Consider the following 16,273-nt stretch of genomic DNA (forward strand, 5'->3'; position numbering starts at 1 on the left):
GGGGATTACGGAAGTGAGCTCTGGTGGTTGGTGCGCGGTGGGCTTCGTTAGCTGCTCTACGGCGAGCTCTGTTGACTGCTGCGCGGTGGTCTCTTTAAGTTGCTCTGCGATGAGCTCCGTTGACTGTATCTCGGTATTCTCCGTTGACTTCTGCGCGGTAGGTGTTTTCTCTAAAGTTACAGGCTTTCCTGCAGATGAGTTGCTCATCGAGGAGTGCGGTGAGTCTCCAGTTTCTTCCGTGATCCTGAAATACGGAGAAGACATTTGTGGGTTTGTCTGGTTCCCCTGGTTGGATCGATCACCCTCAAACATCCAGAAGAAGAAGACGTCCGAGTTCCTCAGATCGAAATCGTAGCTATTGACTGTCCAGTAGAATCTGTCACTATGACCTTTTCGAGTCTCTAGTTGGCATCAAGTTAGATACCCTTGCTGATGAGGCACATGTCCACCTTGATTGATTTATTAACACTCACCATACACTACTGGGCCCAGCGTGGCAGAGTTTCCTGCCTTGGACTCTTGCCATAGTGCTATATTGTATTCTTTCCAGTTGGTCTTGTATCGGATGCAGTGGACCTGGCCAACTCTAAAGATGACTTTCCCTTGAGGCGGGTATAGGAATTCAGCAGATGCTATCGCGATCCCAGCGAGGACCAAAAGCAGATTCCGCACGTTCATGACCTGAATTGTACTAGGCTATGTGAGCAATTAGGCGTCTCAATATTCGAACTCGTTCCTCGTTCGGCTACTGACAGCCACACTCGCCTACTCGTGGTTATACTTGGACCATCGCCAACACATTGGAGACTCGGAGGCATGCAGACCAGGAAATCAGTACTTTTCAATTCAATCAATCCGGTGGGTTGACCCGCCTCAATGAATAGAAAGGGAGAAAGTCGCCTTGTCGCATTGTTCCAATGTCGCCTCTGCGTGACGCGTGGCAAACAAGATGGAGGAAGAAATAATTAATCATCATACACGATTTCCCATATCGCAACTAGACGCAATCCTGAATCTTGTCAGTCGGTCGATCATTAGGCTCTTGCCCCCCAAAGGGGCATTTCTTGCCAAGCCTGCTGGCTCAGACGGAATGGACTTGTCGTCCTGTCCTAGAAACATGACAGGAATTGTCGAATGAGACATTGCGCCAAAGCGTTGTACCTGCCCACGAAAGGCTGCATGCATCACAAGATGAGATTCCACCCCCAATTCGTGGCGCCCTCTAGAGTCTGGTTACAAAGGAGATGGAGGGCCGGGTTTGTCTCTGGCTCCCTCGACCCTGGTTTACCGGCCTTTTAAGGTTCTGAAGGCATTCATTATTGCGCGATGGCTTGACTCACCTCCCTTGACGCTGTCAGCACCTTCGCTCTCTTTCTCTCATTCTGACAGTTCTCATTCTCCCATTGTTTGCTTTTATTTGCAGGCGGTCATCTGCCCATGATTTCTCCAACACCCCCGAGGAAGGCCTTGTGCGCCATTGCTGCACTCGTCCTGGTCGCCTTTATCTTCTTCCATAGTCAGCCACTCAGTCACAACTTCAAGCCCCAGATCCCCGGAGTCCTGCAAGCTAAAATCGCTTCGGGAGCACCTGCGGCCGATAGAAGAGCGGATCGCCTCCTCAAAGACGTCTATAACAGCACGCTGGGCGTGGGTGACCCTCCCCGCCACCTACCTAGATAACGAACGGCCCGCGGGGGCTTTGAACTTATATTAACAGCTCGTAACTGTAGTTTGAAGACATTCTCGTCGTTGGCCTGCCCACACGCACTGACCGTCGCGATGGAATCACGCTGCAGGCGTCGCTGAGCGACATCAAGGTCAAGTTCATTGACGGAGTGTTTGGGACAAATATCCCCAATAAAGCCATTCCGACCTCGCGCGATCATGACCGCCTAGCCGACCCCGTATTGGGAACATGGCGCGCTCACATGAATGCCATACAAGAGTTAGAACCGCCCGTGGCCCCGTCTAAAATCTCCCAGCGCTGACGAGATCTCACCATAGGGTCGTCCGCAGGAACCTGTCCACGGCTCTCATTCTCGAGGACGATGTCGACTGGGACGTGAGACTGAAGCATGAGCTTCACGATTTTGCTCTGTCGACCCGAGCTCTGACGCAGCCGTTGGCAGCATCGCCCGACACGTATGCCGACCCGACGTTCCCAGCGCCCAGGCCCGAGTCGCCTGGTGTGGTCCCTGACTTGGACTTCCACGAACTCCCAGCCACGGTGGCCCCGACTTACTCCCCCTATGGAGATAATTGGGACATGCTATGGCTCGGTCAATGTGCGATGCGATTCCCCGAGCCGCACAATCCGGTGATCCCCAAGGCCCGGGTGGTTCGATGGGACGACGAGACGGTGCCGGAGACCCGATACCTCTGGTCATTCACAAATCCCTTCCAACTCATCGAGGACTACCCGCAGCACACTCGGGTCGTCCACCACGCGCAGGAGGGTGTCTGCGCCCTGGGCTACGCCGTCAGCCAGCACGGCGCGCAGCGACTCCTCCACGAGGTCGCCCTCAAGGACGTCAGCGACGCCGTCGATATTCTTATGCGCTTCTTCTGCGACGGCGCGCGGGGCCGCAGGCGGCATACGTGTCTCACGACGCAGCCTGGCCTGTTCCAGCACCACCGCGTCGCGGGGCCAAATAGGGCGGCGAGCGATATTGGTGACCATGGGGATGGGTGGAGGGAGCATGGCATGACAGACATGGTGCGGTGGAGTACGCGGCTCAATGCTGATGCTATTCTGGACGGGGCGACTGAGTTTCACGACCAGTATCCTAATGCGGACGTACCTTCATGATCAGGAGGCGACGGGGTCTTGACTGCGGCGAAAATCAGGTTCTTATATGTTCTTCTGCATGGCTTGCGTGTAATGATATGTTCTCAGTCGGGGTATCTGGGATGGTGTTAGGACATTTTGTAAAGGGTGGCTGGCAGGCAGGGTTAGAACAAAGCAATCGTATCCAAGTCCCAGCTTCCAAGCCAAGTCATCCTCTGGCCTTCCTATGGTGTCGCGTTTGTACTCTAAGTGTGGAATTGGGATATACCAACGAGATTAGAAGGCTCATAGAAAATGATTCACCATCTACTATATCGGTAGACCATGAACAAAGGCTCCAATATTTGGCTGCAGCAGGCAGGAGAGACCTGGAACCTGGTGTGGTGGTGGAAGGAATGTAGGGGTGCATAAATTCAGCATAGCGCGCATAACGAGCGAATGGTATTTTGTGCCACCGACAACACGACCTCACGTCGTGGCTCTAGTAGACGCGTCTTGCGACGGCTCTTGCTTTTTCTCTCCTTGCACCACAATTCCTGCACCGAAAATTTGACTATCAAAACCCCCGTCAGGGTACTAACTCGCTGGGATTGCCATCGAGGTACCTCCCCTTGTGCTCATCGCACTCCAGCCGAAGCTACCATAGTCACGTCAACGCTCCCCCACCATGGCCCGTACAAAGGCAGAAGCCACCTCAGGCGAGGCGACCGAGCCGCCCCCCACCCCCCGCGGACGCGGTCGCCCCAAGGGCAGCGGCGCTGGGGTGACCAAAAAGACTCCCGTCCCCGGACGCGGCCGCGGCCGACCTAGAAAGGACCCCTCGGCGCCCGTTACACCCGCTAAGCCCAAGGTCCCCGGCAGAGGCCGCGGACGGCCTAAGGGCAGCACTAAGAAGGCGGCGGCGGCGGCGGCGGCAGCAGCAGCAGCAGCGACGGAGGAAAAGAAGGACGTGACGGCGGCGGAGACAGCGACGGCGTCGCCGGCTACGCCCACGGTCTCTGGGAAGAGGCGCGGGCGGCCGCGCAAGTCTGATGCGGCTGCGACGCCCACTGCGACGACCCCCACCGTAACGACACCTGCTAAGAAGAGGGGACGCCCAGCAAAGAAGGCTGTCGACGAGGAGGAGGAAGAGAAGGAAGAGGAAGAGGAAGAGGAGGCTCGCGAGGACAAGGAGGAAGAGGCCGAGGACAAGATGGAAGATGTCTCCGACGACGTCGACAGTGAGTCTTCCACGGGCGAGTGAATCACGGCCTAAGACACGGCAAAGCTCAGACACAAAAGCAGTCGACGCAGGCTACGGGGACGACGCAACAGCCAGCGGTGACGAGAGTGATGGCGCAGATTCACCTGCTCAGGAAGTCGGTCGATCACCATGGGCCAAGGTGAAGAAGATATTCAGCTGATGGGTTCCCTCCGTTGTTGGCTGCAGTGCGGTGGCGAGAGCGAATGAGTGTGCCGTGCGTGACCCGAAGTGGCACCGTCCTGCTTGTCACTTTTTATCGTTTTAATGCTCTTTCGCGGGCGTGTGCGTGTTCGAGATGATATATTGTTGAAGTGCTGTTTCGAGGGAGTTTGGAGTAGGTGTCAAGGGCACCTCAGGGGCTTGGGATTCGGTTGTCTAGGCATTGTTATACGTGGCCCACGGGGCATTTTGTATTTGTACTTCTTGTAATACCTTCACACAAGAGACATTACTAATGGAGCAATGAGGGGACAAGTGTACTATAATATAGCTCACTCCCTCTTCCACTTGTCGAACTCCTCCTCGAGATGCTCCTTGAGCTGCTTAAAGTGGTGACCAAAATCACGCCCGCACCGCCAGCAGCGCATCCCCCACTGCAGGTACTGCTCGTCCTTAGTGCGGCGCCGGGGGTCGTCGGGCGCGAGGGGGAAGTCCTCGAGGGGCACGAGGAAGGGCGTAGTGAAGGAGTTGTAGTGCTTGCGGTGCTTGAGCGGGGGCGAGTGCATGTCGCGCGATAGGACGTGGATGTGGACGTGGGACATGCTGGGCACGGCGTGCACGCCGGCGATGATGTCCTTCGACCAGTCGCGCCCCGCAGGGAGGCTGCCGTCGCCATCGTCGTCGGGGTCAGCGGCGCCATCGAGCACGGCCTGGCGCTTGGCGTCCGACTTGCTGTCCCTGCCCAGCTGGCGACGGAGCTCAGCGGCCGCGAGATCCTTCAGCCGGGAGGTCTCGGCGATGACCTTTTGCCGGAAGTCGTCGTCGGCGAGGGCGTCAAAGGGGTGGAGGAGGTTGTGCTTTGGGGAGCGCGGGAGGAGCAGGGTGTGGACGGTGGCCTTGGGAAACTTGTCGTTGACGGCAACAAAGTCAGGCGTGTGGTAGATGACACGCGAGGCAGGGAACGAGCCTGGGTCAGCCAGGTAGGCGCCCAAACCTTTACGGTTCATGAAGGGGTTTCCACCCCTGGAAAAGGATGACGAGGATGGCTCTGAGGTGTTGCGCTTGGGCTTGGGCGCCATCAGCTCACTGACTGCCGGTGTGTTAGTGCTGCCCCACGAGGCTGAGTGTGACAAGGACGATGACGTACAGGCATTGCGAGGCTTCTTCTGTGGAGGCTCCTCTCCCTGGATCTCCTCTTTGGTTATGGCCTCCTCGGGCCCCGAGTCTGGCGCGGCCATGCTGGCCGACTTCTCTGGTCTTCTTGGGGTGTGTTGTAGGAATGAAGTTGCCCCGCCACAGTGGGCGTTTTGATCAAGTCACAGCCTCAGCGGATGACTCGGTTTGCGTACCAACGTTTAGCATTATATTCATCGAGAGAATATTTGTCACGCAACTCATACAATCTCATCAACCCTAAGGCAAATATTTTCTGTGTGGTAGGCCAGTCATCAAAAGGGAACATATTCTTAAACCAACGATAGTGTGTCTATTCTATGCTTTATATTGCCTCGTCCAATATCATGTCTTGTTCCACATAACGTCGTTCTCCCCATACCAAATCAAGAGTCCAGCCCATCCAGCTGGATCAGCTTGGTCACCATCCGGACAACATCATTGCCACCCAGCTCGATAGCAGGATTCTGGACCTTCTCCGAAATCAGATTGTCCACCATGCCTCTCAGTCGTGCCACCAGAACACCGATTCTCGCCCATCCTCTCAGCCTCAGCCACCCATCGACCAGCAAGCCGCGCCCCATAGTGTCCAGCTCGATAGAGCCACAGAACAACAAGAGTGTGTACACATTGAAGGCTGGTGATTGTTAGATCAGACTAAAAAAAGGTGGGGTAAAGGGGGGAAAGAACTTACGGGTTAGATCCCGGATGAAGATCTTGCTGGTAGAGATGATGCTGAAGTAGGACATGTACGCCGCGTTGCCCGGGAAAGACTGGCTGCCAAATAGCGTGCTGCTCGGGTGGACGAACACGCGCCCATTCTCCTGGTTGAAATACTTGATCAACCGGGCCTCCGGGTCCAGCTCCACAGCGCCCGACACGGAGCTCGCAAACTTCTTGTCCGGGTACTGTATCCTCGCGACCTGCGGCGTGAAGGCGGCTGCCACGAGCGCGCGCAGGAGCTGCGGGTTGCGCTGGCCCTGAGAGGCCGCATACCGGTCGCGTGTGGCCTCGCCGGGGGCGACGATGCCGATCTCGGCGAGGGCAGACATGTACTGTGTCCGCGTGCTGGAAATGTCGGACAGGGTGTTGTACGACAGGAAGTTCTCCTCGCAGAATCCTCTGATCTGGCGCTGGGGAATCCTATCCCACATCATTGCATCCCACTCTTTGAATCCCGCTAGGTCTGTGAGAAGGTCGCCATCGCCGTCATAAAACCTCATCCTTGCTGCCTTTGACTCCTCTCTCTTCTCTGGCGGCGACAGAAACGGACTCCTGGTGCTGAGTATGGCGGCAATGGTCACGCAGTCATCGAGGCACCCAAAGATGGCTCCAAATACCATCAGTTTTCCGCATCTCAGGTCAGCTGGTAACATGGCTAGCTGCTGACCCATGGCTGTCAGTTCGTCTCCGTCTAGTGCGCCCATACGGCGGAGGAGTCTCATAGCCCCCTCAATGGCCGGCGCATCTGGTGGCGTTGGCGACCGTCCTAGGAACCATGCAACATCTCGCATACCCATGGCCCGCACAGAGAGGCAGAGCTGCTCTAGCGGCACTCTCCTGATTTCTGGCTCTGGTCGCTCCGCCATCTGCTGCTCCAAGTTCCTCGTGTAGAGTTTGTAACACTTGCCCTCTTGGACACGGCCAGCTCGTCCGCGACGCTGCTTGCATGCCGCTCTTGACGCCCAGGTCTCCTCCAGTTTCCGCATATTGTTCTGTGGGTCGAAGCTGGTTTCCTTGACCTTGCCGCTGTCGATGACGGCGACGATATCATCGATGGTGATGGACGTCTCGGCCACGTTGGTGGCCACAACCACCTTTCTCTTGCCCGGGGGAGGTTTACCAAAGACCTTCTTCTGCTCACGCGTCTCCAGCGATGCGTGCAATGGCAGAACATGAAGTGCTGATATTCCCTGCAGGGCTCGGCAGGCCTGATTGATTTCTCCTACACCCGGGAGGAAAATCAGAATACCTCCATCTTTGCCCTCATAGTCAAGCTCAGCATCGAGTGAAGTGACTACTTCCACAATCAGGTTGTAGTTGATGCGCTGCCCTAGCTTTTGAATGACCTTGCCCGCACCCTCTTCCCCCAGGGACTGCTCGTTAGAGTCCCCGACATTGAATCTTGTGAGGCGAATAATATCGTCTAGGTAGTAATCGTCCACGGGATATGTCCTGCCAGCGATTTCGACCTTTCCGACCCTCAGCCCTTCTGAAGTGAAGTAGTCGCTGAATGTTGCCGCATCTAGAGTTGCCGACATGAGGATAAGCTTAAGCATATCCTTCTTCTTGCGCATCACTTCTCTGATAAGATTCAGGAGGAAGTCGGTGTCCAGACTCCGCTCGTGAACCTCGTCAATGACAACATGGCTGACGTCGGCTAGAGCTGCGACTACATCCTCAACCTTGCCTCCAGATGTTTGAAGGCGGCGGAGAAGGACACCGGTGGTGACAAAGGTGATTCGTGTGTCCCTTGAACGCCGAGATTCGCCGCGAATAGTATATCCGACCTCGTCTCCGACCCTGCCACAACGCTCCTCAGCGACGCGGTCTGCCAGACCAAGAGCTGATATTCGTCGAGGCTGGGTAACAATCATGTTGGCACAGTCCCCAAGTCCCTTCATGTATAGATCATCGAGCAGGAACTGAATTGACTGAGTGGACTTGCCGGATCCAGTCTCACCGCTGATGATTGTGACATGATTGTCGCGGACAGTCCTCACAATCCGTTCTTGAACCTGCCAGGCTGGGAGCTTTTCGCGCTGCGATATCATCTTCTTCTGCGCTGTAGTCTCTTGCCGTTGAAGCCACTGCTCCTTGCTTCTCGGGTTCTCAACCCATTTGATCGACCTTGCCGATGCTTGCGGACGCTTTGCACGTTGGATTGCGGCAGCAGGCTTTGCCTCCGAGGCAGCTGACGAAACAGCAGATATATCCACCAATCTCCCCGGTTTGTCGATGATATCGTTCATATTTTGCTGGATCCAGTCTACCATGAGGAAGATCTTCATCGGCTCATCCTGAAGCTGTTCGTTCATATACGCCAGTGCCTTCCTGATGACGCTGAGTTTGATATAAGAGGGGAGGTTAGAAACAATGGCGAGGATCAGATTTTTTGGGTATGTTGGAGCCATCCGGACTTGTAGATAAGTATCCACTGGCTTACCCGCGTTCTTAATCCCCTCCAGGCGTATCTGAATGACCTTGTCGCCATCGCGCTGGAAATTCTCCCCATACATGGCCTCCAAGCTAGCAGTCTCCTCTTGCCATTGCTCCTCTGGAGATCCCATGTCGAGAAAATCGTCATCATCGTCATCAGACGACTTGTCTTCGCCGCCACCAGCTAGGAGAAGGCTCTGTAACGCATTGGCAGCCTCTCCTTCGTCGCCGCCCTTCTCGGTTAGGATCCGGGTGCAAAGTTCGAGCGAGTACCCAGTTTGGGAGAGTCTCTTAATGATACCCTCCTTCTTCAAATCAGTAGGCCCGATGGAAACACCAACCGCGTAGCTCTCGGGAAGAGCCCACCGCGGCAGGTCGTCCTCGGGGACGTGGATGAGCAGCCATTCGAGCGTCTCCTCGCGGTCCTTGCAGTACTCCACGGCCTCGGCAACGTGGCTATGTCGGAACCCAAGCTTTGTGAGCTGGGAGACAACCGAGTCCTTCTGACTCTTGGACATTTCAACATCGTGGGGGTTCCACGCTATCCCCTTTCTGAGCAGAGATTCGAGCTGCGTACGCGTCTGCCGTCCCATCTCCACCTTAGGAGCAGTCGCCCACCCACGCATGGCGTTCGCCTGCCCTGATCCGCTGCCTGCTTTGTTGAGCAAGGCCAGACCAGCCGCACCGGGCATCTCCTTGGCCTTGGCTTTCGCCTGCTCAATCTCCTTTCTCTTCTTGTCCGCCTTGGCCTTGGCATCCTCGCGCTCCCTCAACGTCTTGAAGGGATCAGCCTCGTACATCCAATCCTTTCCGTCCTTGACATCCTGCGCCTTAAGTGCCTGGAAGTCCTTCCACAGCGACTTGTAGTCGGGCGGGAGCACCATGTGCTTGTTCTGCATGTTGCAAACACGGAACAGCGCATACGTTGCGGCCGCATGCTTGGCCTCGAGGGCTGTATCACGCAGGACTAGGTGCTTGTGGGTGGCCGGGATGCGAAACGGCTCGAGGCGCGTGACCTCCTGCGTCTTAGGGTCCTTTGCGCTCAGCGTGACCCAGACGGAGAAGCCCTCTGGCGTCTTCCTGGTGTCGTAGACGGGCTTGTCCCAGTGCTGCTTCTGGCAGTGCTCGCTCAGCAGGTTGACGGGGAGCTTGCCGGTCCATGAGGAGCCGCCAATGATTTGTTTGACTGTGGGTTTGGGGGGTCCAGGAGGGGGTAGTTCTTCTTGGACCGGTGTGCCTTTCTGGCCCTTTTTGCCCTTGCCGCCGGTTTCTTTGGGAGATGGACCTGCGGTTGGGCCTGAAGGCTCCCCCTTCCCTTTCCCCTTCTTGACCATCTCGTATGAAGGTATCCGGATCGCTGACTCAACACAGCTGGTGAACTCAGTTCTCCTGCGCCATGTAGCGGGAGTGCTAGGAACGGATCTTCTTCAGCTGCTCCGAGCGGGCCTTATAAACCCAAAATAGATGAGTGTATCATCTACTTCCGAGGCTTCAGGGATTTGTCGGATGCGCAAGGCCGTTGCGTTGTTGTTTAGAGACTCGGCGGTGCCCCACGTTTGCCTGAGATGAGAGGGAAATAGAATTTGTCGTCACTGGCTGTGCGGAGCCTGGACATTCCGCACTGTGTACCCCAGCGACTGTGGGGCTGAATGCACAGTGCAGGGACAACACCAACTGATCGGGGGCTGACAATGGCCTCCAACCGCATGGTTTGCGTAAGTTAAAAGGAAAACTTTGCATGAGTCGCGCCAGGAAAATTGAATGCTGGAGGGAATCGTCACTGATAGCGCATTTCTCGCGAAATATGGTAAATGTGGACTTTGAGACTGACTACCGGGTTATGGTGAAGCGCATGTCGTCTACGTACGTCAAAGCACATCTTGGAAGACGGAGGCTCAACTTAGATGAAGGGGTAATAAAGGGGAATTCTTTTGGTCGCTACGGATCTATGTGTTTTATCAGCCACTTGACTGTCACGCTAGCCGTAACATGTGTTCCATCCAAAGCCAAGATGCACTAGCACTGGCCTCAACGCCGAGATCTCCTCCCATCCCAGCAAGACACATCCTCCCATCATCGGTATCATCAGTCGCAACTCATGGGGGTGCTGGAAAAGGGGGCCTTCCATCACCCTTGTGATGAATGGGTATTAGCTCCCACACCCCGTATTTGCCTCGCATTCTCTTCCATTTAACTTCCTTTTAAGGCTGGAGCTTTAAAGCTACCATTGGGCCTTGCATATATCCTGCTATGCGCCTTATCTCTCATCATGCATGACATTCGGCCGGCATTTCCTAGTTGTGGGCAAACTTGGGCCGTCTGGGGGGATTGGGGACTGAGGGGTTGGGAACGATCGGTAAACAAGCAAAGTTTGTGCTGATGAGGGTTTAATGGTTCGGAAAGGCTGATGACAACGTTGCGGAAATGACGTGCAATACGCTGCAGCCCGTCAACGCCGATGCTCTCTGGTAAAGGGCAGTCGAGGGTGTGCGATTGTGAGCTGCGAAGCTGCAGCTGTCTATTCAATCTCGTTGCATGTGCCATTTTGGGCGAACCCTGAGACATATGGATCCTACATGTCCATTGAGTCGCCTCCGTTGGCAAAGTTGAAGCCGCCCGATTGCGCGGCACCGCTGGCGCCGAAGCCAAACGTGCCATTGGGGCCAGCAGGCTGGGCCATGCCCTCGTCCGCATTCTCCTCCTCGTCGGAGAAGTACTTCTCGATAATGTTGAAGGCCTTCATATAGATCTCCTCGTTTGCGTTGTTCTGGCAGTCGTGGATCTTCTCCATTCCACCGCACTCCTCGATGAAGAGCGAGTAACGGTTCATAGCCTCAGGGCCCTCGCCGGCGGCCTGCTTGTCGAGATCGCCAATCTTGAGGATGTTCTCAAGGCCATCGAGGGCGACTTGGATGATCTTATTGTCAGGGCATACGAGCAGGTCGCACAGCGGCTTGATGCAGCCCTGGCTGACGAGGTATCGAATCTGCTCGGGCTTCTGGAGCCCGCCGGAAGTGGCGTTGCTGATAGCCCAGCAGGCCTCCTTTCGGGTCTTCAGGTCGCCGTTGCCAAGAAGATGAATCAGAGGAGGAATCAGGTTGGCATCAATGACAGCCTGGATTTGACCAGAGTTGCCCGCCGTGATGTTGGAGATCGTCCAGCAGGCCTCCTTTCGGATTCCGTCCTTGGTGGAGCTGAGAAGGGACAGAAGGCAGGGCAGGGCACCGCAGTTAATAATGACCTGGGTTTGGACGTCATCACCCGTGACAATGTTGCCAACTGAGCGGAGAGCCGGGGTCTGAACAGCGGTCGAAGCGTGCATGAGGAGCTCGGTGAGTCGACGGGGGATGCCGGCCTCGATCACAGCCTGGATCTTGTCGTTAGATCCATCGGACAGGTACGATATCGCCCAGCAGGCATCGATAAGGACCTCGTCATCGAGAGAATAGACAAGCTTCGACAGTACGGGAAGTGCGGGAGCAATCTGAAAACTCCAAGTTAGTTTTTTGGCGGTCTGGTGCGTTCAGAATCTTTAAACTTACAGTGTTCCAGTCAGGCTGGGGAGTCTTGCCACGGCAGAAGTTGCTGAGAGTCCATGTGGCATTGCGAAGCATGCTCAGCTTGCGGCTGTCGCCCAGGAGGTTAAGCAGAGGCTTCAGGGCGCCGCAGCTGAGGACATAGTCGCGGCAGTGGGGGCTGTCTCCGGCAATATTGCCGAGGGCCCAAACAGCTTGCTCGCGCACATCAGGCTCCGGGCTGGCGAGGAGCTCGACGAAAATGGGCACAGCGTTGGCCTCAATGACAACTTGAGTCTGGGTAGCAGATCCCGAAGCAATATTGGTCAAAGCCCAGGCAGCTTCGAACTGGACCAGAGTGTGAGGGGATCGGAGGAACTCGACGAATCGACTAACGACGCCAGTCTTGATAACTTCCTCAATGGGGGGGTTTCGTTCCTTGGACAAGAGCTTCCTGAACTTGGTGGTGGCTTGAATTTGCAGGTCGATCTGGTCGGAGAAAACTCCCTCGACCATCTGAGGAAGATCCTCGTTCAACTATGCGACATGCACGTTAGCTATCCGAAGTCCCGAGAGTTACAGGGTTGTGCTCGTGGGAGAAATGGGTTGCCTGCTGGGAATGAGGACCCTGAAAACTGGTAGGCATGCGGCGGATCGAATTCTGCCAAGGCCAGGCCAGGTTGGTTGGAGCCAGGGTCAGATCAATCCAGCGCGCGAATGTGGGGTTCGCAATAAGACTAAGGAAGGTGTTGCCCCCTCCACGGTCCACTCCATCACAAGCAAGACAAACAAAGCGGGAAAGCTTGTGCGGGATCAAAACAATCGAACTTTGGAGGGTGGAAGTGAGGCAACAATGGGAAAAAATGAGACACAGCCGAACATACCTGAGACTCTGTGGGAGCGGTGTCATCGTCGCTATCGGGAGCAGCACCGAGCGACGCACCAGGACGGTTTTCGCCAGAGCCAATACCTCGACGCTTGGCCAAGTTCTCCTCACGCTTCGCCTTGCGAATTTCGACCTGCTGCTCCTCGCGGCGGCGTCGAAGCTCTTCAGGCTTGAAGGTGTTCTTGGCCTTGAACTGCGTCCGGCGATGCTCGGGAATGTATCGTTCGGCCATGGTGCTGGCGGGCTGTTTAGGACTCGACGGCGGTCAGGTGTTGATGTGCGGGGTGGTCGAGAGGATGCACAGCGCAGACGAGGAAAAGGCAGAAAAGAAAGAAAAATCTTTAAAGCCAAGCGCGATCAGCTGATGATGAAGGACGAGTGTCCTTGTCTGCCCGTTGTGCGTGTAAGGTATTAGGGACAGAGGATGATGGGGGGAAGGGAAGAAAAAGGTTCAAGTTTGGATGCGATGGAAGGAACAAGCCAGCAAAAGACGCTGACGAGGAGAGTGGTGCAGAAATGCTGTGGGGGGGTGATTGACTGCTCGTTGCTGTTCCAGTGGGACTTCAACAAGGTTTGTGTCCATCCACCTTGCGAATAGCAACCCAGCGAAGGCCAAAACTTCTTCTGCCCGCCAGCCACTGGAAGCACAAACGGCGGAGAGTCACCACTGAACCACTGAAGCATCTGCAGGTGGGGGGAGGGGTCATTCTGGAGCCTCAGGCAGAAATCTTTCGTCATGTTAGGGAGCTCCTGGACCAGCTACAACTTAGTATTAGCTGGGTGCCCTTTTACTCCCGATATTAGCCGGAATGAGGCAGGCCCAAGTCCTGATAAGGGCCTTTATCAACCAGGCCGCGTTCAAGCCCTCCCTACCAACCTGGAAGGTTCTTTGTAGGTCACGTGCTGTCGCGACCTGATGTGCGACTAGACCCACGCGAACCAAGCAGCTCCCAACGCGTCGCCTTGATGAACGAGCACCTAACCACATCAAATCTAGCCATAATACCAGCACGCTAGTTCTCAAATACTCATATTCCCGGCGTCCTCTATTTCTCATCGCCACTCTGGCTCGCTCTTTCATGCAATCCTTTCATGTAACCTGAGCATGGTCCACAATGGCTCCATCCAAGGACCTAGCCGCCTCTGGCCAGCGGGTGCCTCCTGGTTTTGTCTCTGTTCGAGACATACTTGAGGAAAGGCACTCCAAGGGCTCTTTAGTCAATATCATAGGAGTGGTGATTGACACCCAAGCACCAACGCCGACTCGAGGAACAGGTAAGGTATGTAGAAAGCGCCTGATCCACAGGGGCTGATACGTGACAGATTGGAAGTGTGCGATGCGCTTCATTGACAAATCAGTAGATGAAGATGGCCAAGATGAATCAATTTCTTGCCACTTTTTCATGAAGGAGGGGGATATGCCACACGCTAGATGCGGTGACGTCCTCATTCTTCATCAAGTGAGGGTGTGTGACTACCTTATTCAGATATGGCTAGGGTACGGATACTGACATCGCCTGTTAGGTGCAAAATCGTCAAGGGGACGTGTCAATTATTACTCACTTCAACACCAAATTCTCACTCTTCACTGCGAACAAGATTCCTCATCCACCCGCAGATGCATCGGTAGCCCGCACCCCCTCCGCTGCCAGGAGCCAAAATCAACTATCCAAGACTGAACTGGAATATGTTTCGTTGCTCTACCACAGCATTAACAAAGACCGCATTCCTCCAGTTGAAGAATACGAGGCAATAGTAGTGCAGTCCCGCAATGTCAGGGATAAGTTCAGAGAGCTCAAAGATGTGGATGAAGGATTTTGCGACCTCATCGTCCACCTCGTCAGAGAACCCTATGACATGAGCGACAAGATGACATTGTGGGTGTCGGATTACACTGAAAATGCGGCCTTTTTCAACGTCGGGAGCAGTGCGGTCAACACAACGGGCTTCGAAGACGGCGACCCCTATGGCTACGTCGCGAAGTTTAGCAAAGGATCGACCGAAAAATACGCCAATGAGGATCGCCCCTCGGGGAAAAGGTCCATGCAGATAACATGTTGGGAGCCGCATGCCTCCGCAATTCGGGAAAGCAAGATATCAAAGGGCACATGGGTTCTCATGAAGAACGTACAGGTCAAATTTGGCCGCGATGTTGGGAATCTCGAAGGCTACTTGAGAGAGGACCGTGGAGCTCACGGCGTGAGAATCAACATTTTTGCCCTGGACACGGCTGATCGCCAATCTATGGATCCCCGTCATATTGAAGCACTGAGGCGCTATCGGGAATATGAACGATTCACGAAGTCTCAACTCAAACAAATCAGAGATGCTGCTAAGGCCGGTCAAAAACGAAAATCCCTGCTCATGACTGAAGAGCAGTCCACAAAGCCAAATTCTAGCTCCAGACGCCAAGCGCGTAGAAAAGCTAACAAGGAGAAGGCCGTCCAAAGGGAGCTTGAGGAGAAAGTACCATCAGAGAAGCCGGAAGTTGTCCGCCATACCCCAACCCCGAACTTAAACTCCTCTGGTAGGTGTTTTATAAACTGCGTCTCTCTGTGTTGTTATATCTCCGCTAACAGATACAGTGAAATGTGAAAATCATAGTGTCCCGCCGAGCAAGGTAGCAGAAATACTCAAACGAGTAAGAGTTGAAACCGATGTCGATGGCGAAGCCGTTTATCTGCCTTTACCATTCGTCAACATGAATCATCGTGTGGACGTTCGGGTAACCGACTTCCAGCCCTCGCATCTCCAGGGCTTCGTCCACCCGAAGAAGGCTTCCAAGTTCGATGCCCTTTCTGACAACGAGGATTCCGATCTAGAATCAGGTTCCGATATTGACACGATGAGGGAGTTAGAGATGGAGGGGGAATGGGAATGGCAGTTTGCGCTGCAGTTGGAGGATGCCACCCCCAACACCGAACCAAGGGAACGATTCTGGGTGGCCGTGGACAACCAGGCTGCCCAGTGCTTGACCAATTTAGATGCGTCAAACTTGAAGTACGACCCGGAGAATCTCGAGGCCCTGCGCCAGCGCATGTTCTACTTGTGGGGAGATCTAGAGGAGCAGAAAAGCGCCATCGAAGCGAGACCAGCACAGTCAATGCGCGTGGCTAATGGGGACCAACCTCCTCCCGATAGCTCCGACAACGAGGCGGAACCCCAGATGGGCAAGGTTACGAATCGTCCCTTCTCCTGCTGCGTAAAGCAGTACGGGATCAAGGTCCGCGAGAGTGACCCTAGCAAGGCAGACGCGGGTAAGGGCTACCGTTGGGTGAGGATGTTTGGTCTGTACGGGACCAGGATCGCCGGCAATTAAAATGTTTATCGGAGGGAAAATCAAGGCGAAA

At 55.0% G+C, this 16,273-nt stretch overlaps 6 protein-coding genes across 6 annotated transcripts; 3 read left to right on the forward strand and 3 right to left on the reverse strand.

Annotated features, from left to right (window-relative positions):
* Positions 1-1,437: 1,437 nt before the first annotated feature.
* ACO1O0_009119 (uncharacterized protein) lies at positions 1,438-2,809 on the forward strand (the record flags this gene model as incomplete). The annotated part of the gene is made up of 3 exons (XM_083198472.1): positions 1,438-1,647; positions 1,797-1,945; positions 2,005-2,809. 3 exons carry the CDS (start codon positions 1,438-1,440, stop codon positions 2,807-2,809), a joined length of 1,164 nt encoding a protein of 387 aa, XP_083046207.1.
* Positions 2,810-3,455: 646 nt separating this feature from the next.
* On the forward strand, positions 3,456-4,031 carry ACO1O0_009120 (uncharacterized protein; the record flags this gene model as incomplete). The annotated part of the gene is made up of 1 exon (XM_083198473.1): positions 3,456-4,031. The coding sequence occupies one exon, from the start codon at positions 3,456-3,458 to the stop codon at positions 4,029-4,031; it is 576 nt and encodes a 191-aa protein (XP_083046208.1).
* A 491-nt stretch (positions 4,032-4,522) lies between these two features.
* On the reverse strand, positions 4,523-5,428 carry HNT3 (DNA 5'-adenosine monophosphate hydrolase; the record flags this gene model as incomplete). The annotated part of the gene is made up of 2 exons (XM_083198474.1): positions 4,523-5,280; positions 5,338-5,428. The coding sequence occupies 2 exons, from the start codon at positions 5,426-5,428 to the stop codon at positions 4,523-4,525; spliced, it is 849 nt and encodes a 282-aa protein (XP_083046209.1).
* A 321-nt stretch (positions 5,429-5,749) lies between these two features.
* On the reverse strand, positions 5,750-9,856 carry ucp12 (RNA helicase; the record flags this gene model as incomplete). Its single annotated transcript, XM_083198475.1, has 2 exons — positions 5,750-6,000; positions 6,058-9,856. The coding sequence occupies 2 exons, from the start codon at positions 9,854-9,856 to the stop codon at positions 5,750-5,752; spliced, it is 4,050 nt and encodes a 1,349-aa protein (XP_083046210.1).
* Positions 9,857-11,094: 1,238 nt separating this feature from the next.
* cut15 (karyopherin alpha) lies at positions 11,095-13,155 on the reverse strand (the record flags this gene model as incomplete). The annotated part of the gene is made up of 3 exons (XM_083198476.1): positions 11,095-12,006; positions 12,065-12,574; positions 12,922-13,155. 3 exons carry the CDS (start codon positions 13,153-13,155, stop codon positions 11,095-11,097), a joined length of 1,656 nt encoding a protein of 551 aa, XP_083046211.1.
* Positions 13,156-14,038: 883 nt separating this feature from the next.
* Positions 14,039-16,242, forward strand: ACO1O0_009124 (uncharacterized protein; the record flags this gene model as incomplete). Its single annotated transcript, XM_083198477.1, has 3 exons — positions 14,039-14,203; positions 14,448-15,450; positions 15,572-16,242. 3 exons carry the CDS (start codon positions 14,039-14,041, stop codon positions 16,240-16,242), a joined length of 1,839 nt encoding a protein of 612 aa, XP_083046212.1.
* Positions 16,243-16,273: the final 31 nt, after the last annotated feature.

The sequence above is a fragment of the Amphichorda felina genome, assembly GCF_050947745.1.
Source record: "Amphichorda felina strain 45539 chromosome Unknown scaffold_9, whole genome shotgun sequence".
NCBI lineage: Eukaryota > Fungi > Ascomycota > Sordariomycetes > Hypocreales > Bionectriaceae > Amphichorda > Amphichorda felina.